A 19,471-nucleotide genomic window follows, 5' to 3' on the forward strand; every position below is an offset into this window, starting at 1 on the left:
CATAAGTATACATACATATATACCACCCATGTCCTGGGTTCCAAGGATCTGGGCATTCGTTTTGGTCTCTGTTTGCCGTTGTTGTTTCGTGAAATAATCAACGAAAACGAGAAAAAAATTGAAAGTAAGCAAGAAATAAATAATAAAACAAAGACAGGGCAGCCAGCAGATGCGATTTTCTTTTACAATTTGTTGAATAACCAACGCGATCGCCGTTTAGAGCCAATTATAATTAACTCAATCAGTTGTAAGTCAAAGGTCATATCTATTACAATCTTAGCGTATCTATAAAAAAACCATGTTAGTAAGGTCAATTTAAAGAAGCACATTATTTACTTAAATGATATTATTATTTATTTATTGATTTTCCGCGTTTTAAAATGTTTGAGATCTTTAATTGCTTTAAGGTTTTGCTCCCACACCTTCGAAACTTTTGGTTTGTCACTGAATTTCAGGATTTCGACCCCTCGAACATATTTTCGAGCATTCCGTCTTGAACATGTGCTGTTTTTTTTTTTTTTTTTATTTTGTTTTACCAACCCCAGTGCTCTTCACCCTTGTTCATTTATTTTCCATTTTTTTTTTATTTTTTTTTTTTGGACAGTCACAGTCGCCAGTTCGCGAAATCACAGCAGCACACACAACATATCCAAAATGGGGGGGAAAAAAGATTGAAAATAAGAAACAAGAAACCAAAACCCTCCGCTGAAGGAGATGGAGTTACAGTTTTACATGTGGTGGTGGTGGTGGTAGCGGTGATGGTGACGTCGACATCACCGGCGGCTGACGGACCAGAAAATAAGCATCCTGGCTCATTCCGCGACGCTCCTGGCCACTCCACCTGGCTTGTCCGACTGTTCACCGCCGCTGATGTTGATGTTTTTGGCGTGCGGTAAATGGCAAGGCCGAGTCAGCGGTGGTCTCGAACCCACACCACACCACATCATCCCATCCCATACCATACCATCCCATACCATATCATACCATACCATACCATTCCAGCGGAGCGTTTCGTTACTTGGCAGTCACCGCGCAAATGTTACAAATATTTGAAATATTTAAAATGGTACGCACACACAGGACACAAATATGTGTGTGTGTGTATGTGCCAACATGTTGGGTGGGTGGCCCCAAAACTTTCTCACCGAGACCTTTTTGCATTATTAATGGCAAATTTCAATTAGCCTTTTGAACTAGACGCAGCCAAGCGAGGGGCGACCGAAAAGAAGTGCCAAATACTGCAAATCGGTGTCTACTTTTCATGGCATTGTGTTCATTGGTTAGCTAATAATATAAAAACGAAAAATTAATTGGTTTTTTTATCAAGCATATTGTTAAGATTTTCTAGATTATAGAGTATAGTTTCAGAATTTGGGGTTTGGAAATTTGCAGGCAACTAGACAAATGAAACAGCAATTGCATAATTTGGTACACAAACTTTTGTGACCACCCTCGCTAATGCCAATTTAATGTTTTTGTTTTGTTTGGCATAAAAGTCGAATGCCGTGTGTGTGTGGGTGAGCACCTGTGGACATATTTCAAAGGTGAGTAGGCAAACGAAGGGGATTCCCCACCTCGGCCACGCCTTCACTTCTTCCGCAGTGGACTTTCCTTTCCACTCACTCGGAAAAATCATTAGCGTAGCTACAAGTTTTTTAATATGATTATTTAATGGTAATATCTCTTAGTACGTTGATTTGAACTAAGCATACAATTTAATCTAAAACATTATGTGTTGTTGTATTAAAATGCATATCGATTACATATGCTGTGCGGTTTTTGCGAGTGCTGGATTTCAGCCTCTATAAACTCCCATGGGCATGTGTGTAAAGGTAAGCACTTCCGCTTCCGCTTTCATGTTGGGTCCTCTTCCACACCCTCAACCGCCTCCTCCTCCTCCTCCTCCACCGCCTCTTCCGCTTCCTTTTTGGCCAAAAATATGAAATGAAAGATAAGCAAACCCGAAATCAGCTTCGCACACACACCACAGGCTTCAAAAGGTAAAGTTGCCCACCTTGTTCGCCCGCACAGATCTAAATTATTTAGGGATAATTTGAGTGTGCAGCATTTTTGTTATGATTGCTCTGCTGCACTCGTATTTACATATGTCCACGAGCAGGAAGGAAATGAAAACAGTGTGGAGGAGCAAGTGTAACAAAAGGAAAGCCAGCCGAGCGGGAAAAGAGATGGAAAATTGAGCGGGCGGATGTTGAAATGTCTTTTGGTTATTTTGCGGTTTTTTGTACTACATTTTTTCTTCTTATTTTTATTTTTTTTGTACTCCTGCTGTCTGTGTGTGCGCATGTGTTTCGCCTTTTATGACAGCCACTTCTCACACCCACTGGCACTTCAATTTTCTCATGTCCTTGCGTTTCTGGCCGTGCCGGGCATTATCCTTTTGACCAGAAGCTTGTCATGCAGTGAAGCCCTGAGTGAAGCAAACCGATACCATTTCATAGAAGTAACCGCAAGTATTTTTCAATGACAACCGTTCTGCATCCTGCGAAAAGGAAACTATGCAAAAATCCATTAACATTTAGTTATGGGTTCAATCTAAATATGTTGGAACTTACCTATGAACTCATACATTGTTTTTAAAGTAAAATGTATTTTTTTTTTTAACTTTCCATCGTGGAAACGCTCGAAAATGGTTTACAGCTTCTGCACCCTCCTCCACTCCTCCAGTCCTCGCCCATCATCATCATGGTTGTCGTCGTCATCTTGTCGTGGTTGTGCGACTCCTGCGGCAAATGAAAATTAGTTGTTTACTCTGTGGAACATAAACAAATAAGCGCAACGTCCACCGTCCAGAATATCCACCACTTCCCGTCCCAACCGTCATACTCATCCGACTGTTGCAAATGGATGCTGTAGGTTTGGACGTCCTCCGTTTGGATTGGGCCCATCGAAGCATTAAAAAGAAATCATTTATCAGAGCCACAGACGGTTGCAGATGAGGAACCGTCGTGGCTGCAGCAAATGCAAATTGAAAACCGACGACAAGATGTGGTGGGCAGAGCCTCAAGATGAGGGGCACTTGCGCCGTACTGTTGGGCCAATCCCAAATGGAATCTGTCATAATTCGCGGCGACAGCACTTGAATGGATACTCAAGGTTTGGGAATTTGTTCTTAAAACAGAGACGGTTTGTTGCACCCATTTTGCATACATTTAATACATTTAATCCCTACGAAATCCCCAATGCGACAAACAGTTCTCGAAACTCAAGTAGATAACGAGGCAATCTTATCACTTAATCGTGCTGAACCTATTTGCTTGGTAAAACGAGAACCGAAGTGAATCAATCATGATTGATGGATGAATAATGCATTAAACGATATTTATGTTATATTTCATTTATTTAAATATATGTCTAGGAATCTACTAAATCTCGTTCCTAGTTCCATCAAAGTGGAATGTGCGTTCGGCTCCGATTAATCGATGGGGCAGTTCAGAGCTGTCGCGTAATTTGGTTTGATATCATCATCTATATTAAGCTTATTGAGGTTGCTGGTCCATAGTGTCTTTGTTCGACTTAGATGGACAAGACCGATCCTTGGCCTTGTCGCAAATGGCCAACAATTGGCCAGTCTCGCCCAGCTGCTTCAGTAGCTCAACGATGAATGGCAGATAATTGTGGCGGCGACGAATGTTCTCCTTGCGGTAGCGGCGCTTCTTCTCCTTCTCGAGTTTCACAAACGATATAAGGGTGGCGATCTCCGCCTGACAATCCGCGTAGCTTAGCGGCGATGCTAGTTCGACCAGCATTTGGATCTGCCGCTCGTAGCATCGCTGACGATCCGAGACCAGGGCCATCAGATTGAAGTGGATCTCTCCGCCGCTGTAGCGCTCCATGCGTCCCTCAATAATCGGTCTGACCACATCCAGCCAGTTCTGTTGCTGGCCGATCTCGCCAAGCTCGATGGGACCCTCTTTCATTCCGTCCAATTCGTAAAGTTTGCCTTTTATTGGCATAAAGCCCACAAAGTGGTAACAATCTACGTCTTCCGAATCCGCACTGTCTTCAACCACAAAGAGTTGGGGTCGAGCAAAGGAATTGTGTACCTTACGGATCTTTTCCTCTTTGGCCAAGCATTGTCCACGGCATTCCGGACACAGATCCTGGCAGAAGATCTTCAATTCGCTCAAAGTTTGACCCAAATCGATGTCTTCATGCTGGAGATTGAGCAGCAGGGAGATAAGAGCCTGCGTGGCACAGGCATTCGTTACCACCTGGCGAGCAAAGAAGATGTCACTCCTATCCGTGACCACGCGACCAGCGGGCATGTTGTCCAGCCATTTGAACAGAAAGATCAGACCATGGATGGGCTCCAGGTGACGAAAGGCGTCCGCATTCATGGACCAGATCTCCTCCACCTGGGCACCCGTGCAGCCAAAACCACTAATCATCTCGGTGAAGACCCCCGGATCGCTTTCAATCAGGCACCAGTTGTTTGCGGCGGTTGCCCCTTTGGTGGTGACCGCCTCGACGGTTGCTTGTCCAGGATTGTCTGTGTCCATGGCTAAGAGAGTTATAACTTTAAATTAACCTTTTGGTCTTAAAATATGTGGTTTTTTGATTTTTGTATCAATTCCCGCTAAAACCAACTTCACTGTCGGAATTTTGGATTCCTTCTAAGTTTTTTTTCTTGACACTTGACATGAACCGTGTGATGTACATACATATGTATGGACATGCCAATTTGATTAATTGACTGCTGATGATTTTATTTTTATTTTTGATTTTCAATTGGACGAATTTGCAATGCAAAGGGGTTGAGGGGTTGAAATTTACCCCTTCGGGTGATCCAATTAATACAATTTTTCTCAGTGAACTATTAAAAGCCGAAACAATTAAATAATGATTCGCACCTTATCGTTCTTTCGCATTAATCTTATCAATATCTTTCTTCCAAGAAACACATTTAAATTTAGAAACCCCTTTTAATTTTGTTTTTATTTTTAATTGCCCGTCTGAAGATTAAGGCTACATCGCTGGGCAAACTGAGTAAAGAAAAGAAACTTTGCTTTAAATGGCGTCAATTTATCCATTTGGAATTTTTTGAAATTTTTAAGTGTGCTCTCTCATCTTTAGAGTTTAATTGGTTATGGCACTACGGTCACTTTAAGGAATTCGAACTTCGAGTTCGAATATTTTCGAATGTTATGCAAAATAAAGCTAGAATTTCTGAGCATACCCTTCTCATTTTCAATCATAATTTCGGGCTTCTCAGCCATCGAACCGCAATTGGCCATCGTCGGAATAAATGAAGCCCTAATGAGCCGCAATCGATCAACTTTGCTGATATGTGGCTCACCCTAATGCGTATATATCCTCCTCACTGTCGTGCACGCTGTGCATCTGGGCGTGGGAGTCACTGGCTGGCTGGCTGGTGGAATGGGGCAACAGGGACGTGGCAAATGGCGTCGCATCGCCAGGGGATTAACAGGCAGTAGCTGGGGCCGCCTGAGGGATAATAAGTGCATTGGAGCATCAAATCAATAAAACGCGCACACTGGCCCACGGTTGCGACACACAAAACACACACAGGCACTCGCATGGGACAGTGGCCATTGGACATGGGGCATGGAGCATGGAGCATGGAGCATGGAGCATTGGGCACGGAGCATGGGACATGTGAGGATTGTGCGGGTCCCTCGCCCCACTGCCACAAAGAATTCGCTGCATCAGTGGCTGCAATTGCGAAACATTGTTAATTTATGCAAATTTAGCCAACGCCGCTCGCTTTGTGAAACGCCAATGAGGCAAGAGAGTCGAGCCGCGACGCGGCGCTGCCCCAACTGGAAGCCTCCGCAGCAGTGCAACCACCAACGGCGTCGTCATAGCCGCGACCATGGCCAAAGCCGCGACCGCAGCGCCAACAACATTAACGGAGGAGCTGCAGCTGCAGTTGCCACTGCAAAGGGCGGTGTTCCTGCTCGGGCGCCATCTGCGAAAGGTGGAAGCTAAATCGCTGGTCCCATCATCCGGTTGGGCCCTCCGGGGCCTCCGTTGCATAATTTGACCCACCACCTTGGCGTATTTGCATTTGCCTCCATCCATCCATCCATCGCCTAGATCCCGATGCCAACCACAAAGCCTATTTAGGTTTGGGTCCACTACCAGCCACTGGGTTTCGAGCGAATTAGCACTCACCTAGCCAGAAGGTTTCTCATCGATGGCCACTCTAGCGCAGTCATAATATTAAATACATCTGAACACTGACCAAGCAAAGATTGCCATTTAAAATTAACTACAATTTATTAGGAGCTATTGCTATTTAATATATTAGATAGGTGATAAGTACAGAGTTTTATTGCTGACTTTATAATTACTTTATCAAAGTTCAAACCACCAGCACTATTATTACTAACTAATAACTGAGCTACATATAAATTCATGATATCAGCTCTTCCATATAATTGCAGTGTATACATATTTGATAATACAAATATATGGCTAACTGTATTTATTGTATTGTCTAGACACACGAAAACCGCAATTTGACTGCGCCTGCATTGCATTTACCATTTTTTTTTTTATTTATTTTTTCTTTTCCAACTCGATATTTCGTTTTTGTTGCACGGCTTAACCGCATTAATGGCAAATAAAAAAAAAAAATGAAAAAAGTAAAGCAAATTCCACTTAATTGTTCAATTTTCATGGAATTCGCCAGTTCAGGCGCTCAAAGGGCATATGCAATGGGCCAGGAGAAAGGGCAAGTTCGAAGTTCAAAGGGTGCCGGTGGTGGGAGTGGGACTCGTGGGATCCATGACAGATGTTGGGCGCACCTTTCGACCTCCGGGGCATAATGTGCACTACAGGTGTCCATTTCATATGGTAATTACGGCTCCGGGGGAAACTGGGATTTCTTAACAGAAAATAATGCTAAACCTATTCTCACTTTGACTTAAATTGCTCATGGTGGGCACAATAAACAATATGAAACAACAATGTAACATTTATAAGATTGTACAAATTTAGTTGGATTAAATTTAAGTGATACTTGAACTCTGGAAAACTCGGCCTCCTATTGTAAATTTGTAAATTTCAAGGGCTCCTATCCCCCAGTTATACAATATTTTTTTGGGATCCGCTCAGACTCTATGTCATCTGACAAGATCTGTCCCAAATGATATGCATTCGGGACAGCAGATCACAGCTGAAGCGTTATCTTAAAATGGTATGCAAAAAAAAAAAAAAAAAAAAAAAGTTAAAGAAAAAAAGTGTTTATACCATTTGACTGCGTCATTGGCGAGAAAACTGCACTCTGAGATTTACTCGTTGGGTTACGCGGTCTGTCGACCCCCAAGAATCGGATTGAGTGAAACTTTACGGAGTTGTATGTGAATTGTCTGTCTGTGGGTCTGCTCTCTTAATATGTGCTATTATGTTTATTCAACTAGCTGGGGGCAAATAAAGCAAAGACTCCAGTCAACGGAAATGCGCAGCCCGCTTTATCAACATTTACCTTGACGTTAGTGTTGGCCAAGATTAAGATTACGTATTAAAGAGTCAAAACAAATTGGCCAGAAGAAAATCTTCTAAAATCTAAGATAACAAGTCTGAGTCATAGCAGGCTTATAAAGTGCGTAAGTGGTACATAGAGCCATATCTGTGCTTGATATCCACTATATCATCTGAAAGTTATAAACTATATATCGCTTAATGGGGATTAGAAGATATTTGTCAGTTGATTTTTTAAATATAATATAATATAACCTGCGCCGCAATACCATAAATTGGTTTAGCCAAAACGGTTATCGGCGAGAGCAAACAAGCGATTATCGCGTATTTGGCCAGCGTCAGCGGAGATTTCGCTCGGGAAGCTGGCGAGATTTGAAGATAGCGAGTTTTTTTTTTTTAGCGAGATTTGCATAAAAACCCTGAAGGCTGGCATACTGAGGATAGTAACGATTCTTCATTCGAACCAAAAACACATCCAACGAACACGATGACAACGAACCGATCCACCAGACTTCTGGTGTTGCTAGTGGTAATTGCATAATACCGGAAATCGCAGCCATCGCGTCATCCAACGATCCAAGTTCAATCGCAACTTGCATCGCACACAGTGTCGCAATGGATTTTTGATCTGAACTCGTTCATTTTTTTTTTGTTGCTGTTCTATTTGTTTATAATTTACTGACGAGTTGTATTTTATTGAAATTCAATCCGGTGGTGGCACTTGGATACGCACATGCCGCGAAATCACGAAATCCCAAAAACATAAAATGCAACAATCAAAATCGAAACCGTAACCGAATCTGTAGCTCCCGGGACTCTTGTTACTTTGGATAACGTTCAAAGCGCTCGGCGATCACTCGAAAGTATCCTATGCAAGTGAAAAGAAATCACAGTGTAATTGTTAAGGTCCCGAGACAAACAGTGCACCGACCCAATCCCATGGAGCCCGCATCCACTAACACGATCTCTTCCTCCCCCCACAACCCGTGGGTTCTTTCTCTATCCCACAGTTGACCGCCCTGGTGGCCAGCCATCAGGCGCATGCCGCCGCCGTGGGACTCAAGTGCGGTGGCAAGAGCGCCGTCTGCGTGGGACCACTCTCCTATCAGCAGTGCGTTGATGACCTGACCTCCGGTCCGGTGGTGCCATGCGCATTGAACACCCGCTGTGTCACCGATGGCCTCGAGATCTGTGTGCCGGTCAAGTCGGCCGCTGAGGCGCCCACGGCGGCTGTCGCCAAGATGGTGACCATCACCGACAGTCCCGTTGTGAGCGAGTCGGCTCCACTTGTGGATTCCACCACCAGCGGTTCCGGCGTAGAGATCTCCACCGAGGGTGCACCAGCCAGCGCTGTTCCAACTAAGCCATCTGCTCCGGTTGAGACCACTCAGGCACCGGTAGAGACCACTCAGGCTCCGGTTGAGACCACCCAGATTCCGGTTGAGACCACCCAGATTCCGGTTGAGACCACGCAGATTCCGATTGAGACCACCCAGATTCCGGTTGAGACTACTCTGGCTCCGCTTGAAACCACCCAAGCTCCCGGCGAGACAACTACAGCAGCCATTGAAGAGACTACCACTGGGTCGGAAGCACCACTGGAGCCGGAATCGACGGTGCCCAGCGATACCACTCCCGTGGACTCCACATTGGCACCCGGATCGGAAGGCACTTACCCAACCATTGAACCCAACACACCAGGAGAAGATCCCAACGCTCCTGCGGGAACTACTCTTGCTCCTGGCGAAGTCGATCCCAACAGCCCCATCGACCCCAATTCCCCTCTGGACCCGAACGCACCAGAAGAATCTACTAACGAACCCAGCGCAGCTCCTGGCACCCCGGCTGATGTAACTACTGCCGCTCCTGGTGCTCCAGCTGATGGATCATCTGCCGCTCCTGGTTCTCCAGCTGAAGGATCTTCCGCTGCTCCTGGCTCTCCTGCTGATGTCACCACTGCCGCTCCTGGCACCCCAGCCGATGGATCTTCTGCTGCTCCTGGCTCTCCTGCTGATGTCACTACTGCCGCTCCTGGCACCCCAGCCGATGGATCTTCTGCCGCTCCTGGCGCTCCAGCTGATGGATCATCTGCCGCTCCTGGTTCTCCAGCTGAAGGATCTTCCGCTGCTCCTGGCTCTCCTGCTGATGTCACCACTGCCGCTCCTGGAGCTCCAGCTGATGTCACCACTGCCGCTCCTGGAGCTCCAGCTGATGGATCATCTGCCGCTCCTGGTTCTCCAGCTGAAGGATCTTCCGCTGCTCCTGGCTCTCCTGCTGATGTCACCACTGCCGCTCCTGGTTCTCCAGCCGATGGATCTTCTGCCGCTCCTGGTTCTCCAGCTGATGTCACTACTGCCGCTCCTGGTGCTCCAGCTGATGGATCATCTGCCGCTCCTGGTTCTCCAGCTGAAGGATCTTCCGCTGCTCCTGGCTCTCCTGCTGATGTCACCACTGCCGCTCCTGGAGCTCCAGCTGATGTCACCACTGCCGCTCCTGGTGCTCCAGCCGATGGATCTTCTGCCGCTCCTGGTTCTCCAGCTGAAGGATCTTCCGCTGCTCCTGGCTCTCCTGCTGATGTCACCACTGCCGCTCCTGGTGCTCCAGCCGATGGATCATCTGCTGCTCCTGGCTCTCCTGCTGATGTCACTACTGCCGCTCCTGGAGCTCCAGCTGATGGATCATCTGCCGCTCCTGGTTCTCCAGCTGAAGGATCTTCCGCTGCTCCTGGCTCTCCTGCTGATGTCACCACTGCCGCTCCTGGCGCTCCAGCTGATGGATCATCTGCCGCTCCTGGTTCTCCAGCCGATGGATCTTCTGCCGCTCCTGGTTCTCCAGCTGATGTCACTACTGCCGCTCCTGGAGCTCCATCTGATGGATCATCTGCCGCTCCTGGTTCTCCAGCTGAAGGATCTTCCGCTGCTCCTGGCTCTCCTGCTGATGTCACCACTGCCGCTCCTGGCGCTCCAGCTGATGGATCATCTGCCGCTCCTGGTTCTCCAGCCGATGGATCTTCTGCCGCTCCTGGTTCTCCAGCCGATGTTACTACTGCCGCTCCTGGTGCTCCAGCCGATGGCTCTTCTGCCGCTCCTGGTTCTCCAGCTGAAGGATCTTCCGCTGCTCCTGGCTCTCCTGCTGATGTCACCACTGCCGCTCCTGGCGCTCCAGCTGATGGATCATCTGCCGCTCCTGGTTCTCCAGCCGATGGATCTTCTGCCGCTCCTGGTTCTCCAGCTGATGTCACTACTGCCGCTCCTGGTGCTCCAGCCGATGGATCTTCTGCCGCTCCTGGTTCTCCAGCCGATGGATCTTCTGCCGCTCCTGGTTCTCCAGCCGATGTTACTACTGCCGCTCCTGGTGCTCCAGCCGATGGCTCTTCTGCCGCTCCTGGTTCTCCAGCTGAAGGATCTTCCGCTGCTCCTGGCTCTCCTGCTGATGTCACCACTGCCGCTCCTGGCACCCCAGCCGATGGATCTTCTGCCGCTCCTGGTTCTCCAGCTGAAGGATCTTCTGCTGCTCCTGGTTCTCCTGCTGATGTCACTACAGCCGCTCCTGGAGCTCCAGCCGATGGATCATCTGCCGCTCCCGGTTCTCCAGCTGAAGGATCTTCCGCTGCTCCTGGCTCTCCTGCTGATGTCACTACTGCCGCTCCTGGCGCTCCAGCTGATGGATCATCTGCCGCTCCTGGTTCTCCAGCTGAAGGATCTTCCGCTGCTCCTGGCTCTCCTGCTGATGTCACCACTGCCGCTCCTGGCGCTCCAGCTGATGGATCATCTGCCGCTCCTGGCGCTCCAGCTGATGGATCATCTGCCGCTCCTGGCGCTCCAGCTGATGGATCATCTGCCGCTCCTGGCGCTCCAGCTGATGGATCATCTGCCGCTCCTGGTTCTCCAGCCGATGGATCTTCTGCCGCTCCTGGTTCTCCAGCTGAAGGATCTTCCGCTGCTCCTGGCTCTCCTGCTGATGTCACCACTGCCGCTCCTGGCGCTCCAGCTGATGGATCATCTGCCGCTCCTGGTTCTCCAGCCGATGGATCTACTGCCGCTCCTGGTTCTCCAGCTGAAGGATCTTCCGCTGCTCCTGGCTCTCCTGCTGATATCTCTACTGCCGCTCCTGGCGCTCCAGCTGATGTCACCACGGCTGCTCCTGGTGCTCCTGCTGAAGGATCCTCTCCCGCTGGAGGAGCCCCTGCTGGTTCCGATGTCCCCGCTGGTGGAGCCCCTGCTGATTCCAATGCCCCTGCTGGTGGAGCCCCTGCTGATTCCAATGTCCCCGCTGGAGGAGCCCCTGCTGGTTCCGATGTCCCCGCTGGTGGAGCCCCTGCTGATTCCAATGCCCCCGCTGGAGGAGCCCCTGCTGGTTCCGATGTCCCCGCTGGTGGAGCCCCTGCTGATTCCAATGCCCCTGCTGGTGGAGCCCCTGCTGATTCCAATGTCCCCGCTGGAGGAGCCCCTGCTGGTTCCGATGTCCCCGCTGGTGGAGCCCCTGCTGTTTCCAATGTCCCTGCTGGAGGATCCCCTGCTGATTCCAATGTCCCCGCTGGTGGAGCCCCTGCTGGTTCCAATGTCCCTGCTGGAGGAGCCCCTGCTGGTTCCAAAATCCCCGCTGGAGGAGCCCCTGCTGATTCCAATGCTCCCGCTGGTAGCTCCCCTGGATCATCTTCTCCGGTACCAAATCCGCCAGCTAGCTCACTTGTACCATCGATTCCTGTACTTCCTGGCGGATCTGGCTCTTGGCCTTGGCATCCTCGACCGAACATTCCAATCTTGCCACCAACCTGGAGGCCTCTGCTGCCTGGACAAAATGGCTCAGGTGCTCCTGGCAGTGGGCTAATCAGTGGCAGCGTCAACCCGCCCCAACGCCCCCATCCCTTCTGGCCCAACTGGCAAAACTGGGTGAACAGCTGGCGACCAACAAAGCCAGTTCCTAGCACCGAGGCTCCTGTCCAACCGCAGAATCCTCAGCAGCCGCAGCAACCCCAAAACCCACAGCAGCCCCAGCAACCGCAGAATCCTCAACAGCCTGGAAACAACAATCCTGAGACCGCCGAAAGCGTAGAGCAAGCTGCTCCAGTACCACCAGCCAATGGACCAGCGTCCAACGAGAATGCCTCCGTCGAGGAGAGCAACAAAGCTTCCAGCGAGAAGTCGAAGGACAAGCCAAAGTCCGGTGAGGATCAGTCCAAGGAGCAGGAACAGAAGAAGCCCAGCTCTGAGGAGAAAGAGAAGGACAGCAAGGAGAAGAACGACAAAGAGAAGAACGACAAGGAGAAGAACGACAAGGACAGCAAGGAGAAAAAGGACAACGATAGCAAGGACAAGAAGGACAAGTCCAAGGAGGAGAAGGACAACGAGTCCCAGAAGGACAACGAAGGCGACGACGAGCCGAGCTCCAAGGAGAAGAAGCAATACGTGAAGGACCTGATCAAGAAGCTAAAGAAGGGTGAAGAGTGCGACGAGGACGACGTCTATCCGGATGTCCGGGATTGCCGCAAATACTACCGCTGCGAGGTCAAGAAGTCCGGCAAGCACAAGTTCGCCCACCTGCGCTGCGACAAGAAGGAGCGATTCGACTGGCTTACCCAGTCCTGTGTGCCCAAGGACGAGGCCCGCTGTCTGGAGAAATAGAACTGGCGCTCCATATTCGTTTGATATGCCGCTTCGCAATGATAACGCCACAATCAACTGCACTTTAATATTGGCAATGATATTCTAACTCCATTTCCTTGGTCCTACCTAATTTATTGCACTTAAACTTAAATATCTAACATTTTTTTTGTTTTCCCTATTAAATCTTGAACTTTATGAAAATCTGGCAAATCGGTTGTTTCCTTTTGGTGTAATATATATACTATCTAAAGGATTTCGTTTCCTTACGATTTCCAAAAAGATAAAATCGAAATCCTTCAATACTTAAACTATTCGAATGCGTTTAAGGCACAGCTGTTTTGAGTCTCGTCCAGTCATCTTTCTTGTTCCTAACAATTTGCTGATTATGCCTCCAATCCTTCTCGATGGCGCATAATGAGTGGCGGAACTTTGGTGGAACAAAGTTTCCGCAGCGCGCTTCCTTAAAGCATCTCACTTACACTTGCCAACTTTTTTTTTCTTTCCTATCTAAATATTTAGTGTAGCATACAATTTTGAAGTGAAATGTAAACAGGAGCAAAAAATGCGTTGAGGGGAAAGTGCATTGGGCTGGCTCCGGTTGAGGCCAGAAGGCAGATATAGCCGAGGAGCCGGAAATGGAGTTCCTGACCCCCAACTACAGGATACCAGATCCAGTAAAAAGGGGGATATATATATATATATATACATATAGAGAGAGAGAGAGCGAGGGAGTGAAGCAGAGCAATACACTTAAGTTGATTCGCTGTCATCCATTGCAGCTCATTTATCATTAGACGGAGTCACACAGGACCAGGCCTGGCGACAGTTTCAGTGTCGTCTAAGCAGGACGAGGACGAGGACGAGAACGGAGAGATGGATCAAGGAGGAGCGGGGACATGGGCGCGTCAAGAGCAAGCCCAACACTTTGCCGGGAACGAAAAGCGGGGAGACCACGACAACGACGACGAAGTAATTCAATTTTTATCGTGGGTAATTTTGTAACGAGAAACGAAGCAAGCAAATGCAATGGGTTTGGGGTTTGCAGCTTTACGGGTATATAAATATATATATATATAGTGTTGGGTTGTGGGTGTGGGCTATAGAGGACCATCGCTGACCGTGCTGATAAGAGCGAGATGGAAATGTTATACAGCCACTGACACGAGAATTGCGGGCTGACACCGAAAGCCAAGGCTTTAACCCTCCAAAGCCAACAAAGTCACAGCCTATACCTAAACATCTATATCTATAAAAACATATATTTAAACAAATATTGCTCGATATATATAATGATCTACTCGCTGTTAGCCGGAGTAACTTAAGTTAACATGCTGACTACGAAGTAGACAGCATTTAGGTTAGAGTGTACTTATAAGTTGAGGGAAATCTTAATTAACTATAAGATCTGAAATTAGTTGACAACGCCAGAGGGTTAAGGACCCAGGACGAGTCGAGGTCGACAAAAAGGAAGGATGAGCTAGCTGCCGCCTGGCGGGTGGTGTCGTGACACGGAGTGGTGCAACGCAATGTGCGACCATACGTTGAAAATTCAATTTGCCTGATGACTTGCTGTGGTTTAAATACGGCCAAAAAGCGACAGCGCACATTAAACTCATTGCCGCCGTTGTGGCCAAACGGATAAAAGGCGAAACGGACCGGCGACGGGCACCATGGCTACAGCATCATGGTTGGGACCCGTTGCCCAACAGATTCACCCATCCATGTCCGGCCAGCTGCACATTATATACTTATGCATACGATGCAACAAAAAACGACGAGGAGCCACACACAAAAAATAAAGGACAAAACCAAAAAATATATATAAAAAAAAAACAGGAACAACAACAGCAGCAGCAGCAGGACAAAAAATAAAGCCAGCAGAATGAGACAGCGGCGCGCAAAAAGCGTAAACTTTGTTAACTCCATTTGACAACACGGCGGAGTGGAGCAGAGTGGAGCAGAGTGCATGGAACATGGTGCATGGAGCATGGTATTCAGGATCCCATAGTCCATAGTATGGAATCCAGGCCGGCATCCCGGCCACATGGACGCGCACGGACCCACTTGAAGCCAGGCCGTTGATTGCATTTCATGCGCTTGGAAAATCAATTTTTATTTAATTAATGTGCCTCGTTGCATGCATTACACATATGCCGGAACCATGGTAAAAGTACCACATACAACAGCTAGCCCATATATGGGTTGAGATGTCCATGTAATAATAGCGCAGCTAGCTGAAGGATTTAGTTATCCGGCATGGCCAAACTGACCCTATTCCATAGCTCTATTAGTTTGACATAGTTTTACGGTTAAGGTTGGAAAGTTGATGAGCAGCGTATTCCCTCATCTGTAGGGATTTCAATTGAAATTTATACTATGCCGGCTAAGTACTATGCATTCCAGCCATCCAGGAGCAGTGGGGTACTCATCCGACGCCACCTTATCACTAATGCCAGCTGAGGACCGCCTTCCGCCTACTCGATTTCCGTAGAGCCACCTTTCGTCAAGTTCTTGAGCGCCCACGAAACCGAGGCGAAGCCCTCCATCTTCGGTACTCCAAACGCCAGCAGCCATCCAACGCCAGGGAATCCAACTGACCGAGCGCGGGTCTGGCCCTGGGAATTCGCGTAGAAGCCGGTAACATCAATCAGCGATCCCATCTAAATGCCATCAAATGGCATTTTCCACTGCCGCCTGCCAGGAAGCACAATGACGCCGCGGGGAGTTCGCCGTCAAGCGGTGGGTTGGTTGGATGGGTGGCTGGATGAGTAGGTGGCTGCGTGGGTGTTTGTTCTGGATCTGCAAGGTGCTGCAACAAACAATGGCGGGAGCACACTAACTGGCAACTTGTACTTGTATATTTAATATTCACATTTCAATTGTTTTTTTTTTCCACTTTTCGTTTTCATTCGAGCGAGTGGTTGTGGGTGTGGGGGTGGGTGGGTTTTGGTTCGATGGTGTGCAGCCAACTTTTCACCATCACCCAAACGGATTCATTGCGCAATTTATCCAGCTTGGGGTTCAGTTCGGTTGGGTTCGGTTCCTTGGCCCCAGTGACTTCGCCCCTGTTTGCTTTGACTTTTGAGCTTTCCTTTTCTTTTCCTTACTGTCAAGGAATCTGGCAACAGCTACTCCTGCACATCGCTGCTTTTGTATTTATAAAATTTTCATAAAGTTTCGTGTTATTAAAAATGGAATATATTCTCGCGCGAATACGCAATGGAATATTAATAGCATGAAAGAGCTTGAATTTTAATACAGATCCACAAATAACACTGGTACATAAGTAGCTGCTGGCAAGGCAGCACAATTTCATATCCTTGGGGAGTCGGGAATGAGCGAAAGTCCTTTTCCTGTCAATGGGAAATCTGTGCATATCTCCGTAAGGGTCAACAATCACGTTTTCACTCACTGGTGTGCTACACTTTCACGAAATCATCAAGATATTCATGTTGAAAATATGGTTTATGGTTTAGGATTTGCGACGAATGCAAACCCTTTACAGTATCCATAATCCGGCAGCTATCACGGATTAGCTATGAGAGATTGATAAGATTGATAATTTCCAATATATTATCATTGGCTAGAAGCTGCTTTGTTTTTGGTTCAGTGCAAATGAAGGTGTTCCGTCAAAGGCAACAGGATGACCCAGTCAGCGGGCCCGAATCCTGACCAATCTGGGTGCCAAAGTTCACAGTTGGCGGCTGCCAAAGGTAAAGTCAGATCCAGCTGTCCGCCATGCGGATGCGGGGTAATTGCCTTGAAAGGCCGCTGAAAGCCCTCAAACAAATTATAAATTGTTTCTCCACGGCGAGAGGACCGGCTCAAAAGGGGTTAACAACATTTGACGTCAGCCGCCCCAATTCAACTCACTCATTACCCCGACTCTGGATCTGGCTATGGCTGTGGCTCCATCTCCATCTGCAGCTTCTCCTTCCTTGTCCTTCTTCGGTCTGTCTTATCTGAGGCCGCTGATCCATCACCTGGTTCGCATGGCGCACGGAGTCGAAAGTGCCGGGTTCCGGACTCTGGCGTCCTGAGTCCTCAGACTTCGGCTTATGAGGCCGTCGTGGGGCATTTTCTGATTGCGTGTGCATTTTTAATGCCGCCTGCCTTTTGGCCTTTCAGCCACTACGCACTTCATTCATCAATGTGCGCCTGGCCTAAATGGAGCCACTCTCCGCTGCCTTGGTGGCCACCGCCTTCTTCCCGCCAAGACAAATGATGATGTGTATCCAGATTCCTTTTCGACATTTCCCTTTTGTTTTACTCGCTGCGGAGCTGACCTCCTGCTCCTCGATTTCATCATCCCACTCCTTCGGTAGAGTCGCTTACTTTTGTCGAATGGCTTGCACTGTAAGCTTTATGAAATGTTTATGGTCATCTTACAGAAATGATATGAATCTTATTTTATCTGGTATGATAACTTATAAGATAACATATTTATACATTTTTTAAAGAATGAACTAATGAAAACAAAAGTATGCAGTTAAGCTTTAAGATGCGTGGCGCATTCCCATAACCCACTTCTCCAATTCTGCAAAGATAAGATAATGTACTATGATGTATGTATGATATATATTACATATATGTAGGGTATACCAGTGTCGGTCATCAGAAAGCTCTTCTCCTTGCGCTCGCAGTGCTTACTTTGATTTTTATAAATTTTAGATGGCACACGCCTTTGCCTTTTGCCATCGCATCGCATCGCATCGCCTTCACCTGCGTTTCTTCTGTGCTGTGCGCTAATGAAATATGAATAATTAACACTGTGTTTTCTTTTTGTTTTACTTCATTTGGAGTTCATTATTTTTGGCTCTCTGCATTTGGCCCTGGTATTTGACTTTTGGCCTCGCCCGCGTGTCATCTTTTGGTGAAGGGATTCTATTCCATGAATTCCGGCTAATTACGCCGGAGCGAAGCCAGTTATTCCGTCAATTATTTATGCAGAAGCTACATTGCAAATTGGTTTAAACTTTGCTTGTTATTGTTTGGGCTTCGATAATGTTCAGCGATCCGATCACGATTCTCAGCTATATGTTATCGATTACAAGGAACCTGGTTCACCTCAAGTAAATTATTTCATCGTTAAGTATGTTTACATATGCCATATGTATTTAAACTAAAAACGTTAAATATTGCATGTAAATATATTTTAATATAAATATTATTTTGGTATTATAATACCGAACAAGCACACGGACAATCCTTTGGTATATAAACTTATCGAATATAATCGATGAGTGACTATAATCGTAAGCGGCGTTAGTTTTAAAGAAACTAAAGAAGAAGAAGAACATTTCGTTAAAAGTTTGAGAGCGTTGAGTTTTGGTGGGAAAAATGGCATTCTATCTGGAACACGTGTTAACTGGCGATCGGTATGACTTGACCGAGGGCATCCAAGTTCTGGGGCGCCACTCCTCTTGCACCTGTGTATTAAAGTACGACTACATGTCGCGATTCCACGCTCTTGTTCGCGTTAATGGTGGCGACATTTTCATCAAGGAGCTGGTAAGATGCGAAATACGATGGCGCAACCGATGGTTATCACTTATTTATGCCTTCCGCAGGGAAACAATAATGGCGTATATCTTAACTATTGGCCAATGCGAATCGGCACGGGTTGGCACGAAATAGTGGCGGGCGACATCCTGTACTTTGGGGTACAATTAGGCATCGAGCACGATGGGGAGATCCCGAATACGTTCGGAATATTCACCGTTAAATCATAAGACCAACCCAACGAAGAACCATTACTTTTCTGACTTGCTTAAACGTTGAACAGATTTTATACAATTTAAAGTTTAAGAGAAAAATGATAATGTACTCAATATACATGTAATTACTATACCTCTACCTATTGCTTCCTCACTTGGCTGGTAATTATGCAAGAAGAGATCGGGCTACGTGTGCATATTTGTAAAGGATTCCCTATGACAACCACCATAATATTAAGTTGTAATGGCCAGAAAGAATATAGAAAGGCCCGGGCAAACGACAAAGTTGTCTAGTATTATATAAGTTAAACGTTTTCCCCATTGACTGCAGCCAGTGCTCCAAAGGATATTTTGGATTGTAACGCTCTCAGTGTCGACTTACTCCCACTGACCCCCCCATTGACTAATTTGTCACTTTTGTTCTCGCCTCGAAGGGACTTTTGGAATATCTTGTTTGTTTTTTTTTTTTTTGTTGCCATTTTTGGCACTTTTTTTTGCTGGCAACCCTTTTCAAGGGCAATTTCGTATTCAAATGTTGTTTGACTCGGTGTCTGTCTCGCTTTCTCTCCATTTAGTTGCTGTACGTGTTCGTTGTGACCCCTGACCCCCGTTTTCCATTTCCATTTTCCCCGTAGCCAGTACATTTGGACCACATCCCCCACCGGGGAGCTCTCATTCGCA

The 19,471-nt window shown here is 47.3% G+C and overlaps 3 protein-coding genes across 11 annotated transcripts; 2 read left to right on the plus strand and 1 right to left on the minus strand.

Annotated features, from left to right (window-relative positions):
• Positions 1-3,338: 3,338 nt before the first annotated feature.
• LOC117146908 (ubiquitin carboxyl-terminal hydrolase isozyme L5) lies at positions 3,339-5,553 on the minus strand. The gene has a single exon (XM_033313526.1). The coding sequence runs from the start codon at positions 4,518-4,520 to the stop codon at positions 3,498-3,500; it is 1,023 nt and encodes a 340-aa protein (XP_033169417.1). The 5' UTR covers positions 4,521-5,553; the 3' UTR covers positions 3,339-3,497.
• Positions 5,554-7,904: 2,351 nt separating this feature from the next.
• LOC117146906 (collagen alpha-1(I) chain) lies at positions 7,905-13,283 on the plus strand. Of its 9 annotated transcripts, none has more exons than XM_033313520.1 (3): positions 7,905-7,996; positions 8,478-11,658; positions 11,758-13,283. In XM_033313520.1, exons 1-3 carry the CDS (start codon positions 7,955-7,957, stop codon positions 13,089-13,091), a joined length of 4,557 nt encoding a protein of 1,518 aa, XP_033169411.1. In that variant the 5' UTR covers positions 7,905-7,954; the 3' UTR covers positions 13,092-13,283. The 9 variants fall into 9 exon arrangements, with proteins under 9 accessions (XP_033169411.1, XP_033169413.1, XP_033169414.1 ...); XM_033313522.1 differs by having other exon boundaries at positions 7,906-7,996; positions 8,478-10,953; positions 11,119-13,283; XM_033313523.1 differs by having other exon boundaries at positions 7,906-7,996; positions 8,478-10,689; positions 10,855-13,283.
• Positions 13,284-18,404: 5,121 nt separating this feature from the next.
• On the plus strand, positions 18,405-18,805 carry LOC117146910. The gene is made up of 2 exons (XM_033313531.1): positions 18,405-18,584; positions 18,644-18,805. Exons 1-2 carry the CDS (start codon positions 18,414-18,416, stop codon positions 18,803-18,805), a joined length of 333 nt encoding a protein of 110 aa, XP_033169422.1. The 5' UTR covers positions 18,405-18,413.
• Positions 18,806-19,471: the final 666 nt, after the last annotated feature.

This window comes from Drosophila mauritiana, chromosome X, assembly GCF_004382145.1.
Source record: "Drosophila mauritiana strain mau12 chromosome X, ASM438214v1, whole genome shotgun sequence".
Classification (NCBI taxonomy): domain Eukaryota; kingdom Metazoa; phylum Arthropoda; class Insecta; order Diptera; family Drosophilidae; genus Drosophila; species Drosophila mauritiana.

Excerpts from the sequence above, each read along its gene's own strand:
- LOC117146910 (XM_033313531.1), top strand. The coding sequence starts at position 18,414 with ATGGCATTCTATCTGGAACACGTGTTAACTGGCGATCGGTATGACTTG. Across the intron at positions 18,585-18,643 it reads ACATTTTCATCAAGGAGCTG|GGAAACAATAATGGCGTATA; the intron begins GTAAGATGCGAA and ends TGCCTTCCGCAG.
- LOC117146908 (XM_033313526.1), bottom strand. The coding sequence starts at position 4,520 with ATGGACACAGACAATCCTGGACAAGCAACCGTCGAGGCGGTCACCACC.
- LOC117146906 (XM_033313516.1), top strand. The coding sequence starts at position 7,955 with ATGACAACGAACCGATCCACCAGACTTCTGGTGTTGCTAGTG. Across the intron at positions 7,997-8,477 it reads GACTTCTGGTGTTGCTAGTG|TTGACCGCCCTGGTGGCCAG; the intron begins GTAATTGCATAA and ends TCTATCCCACAG.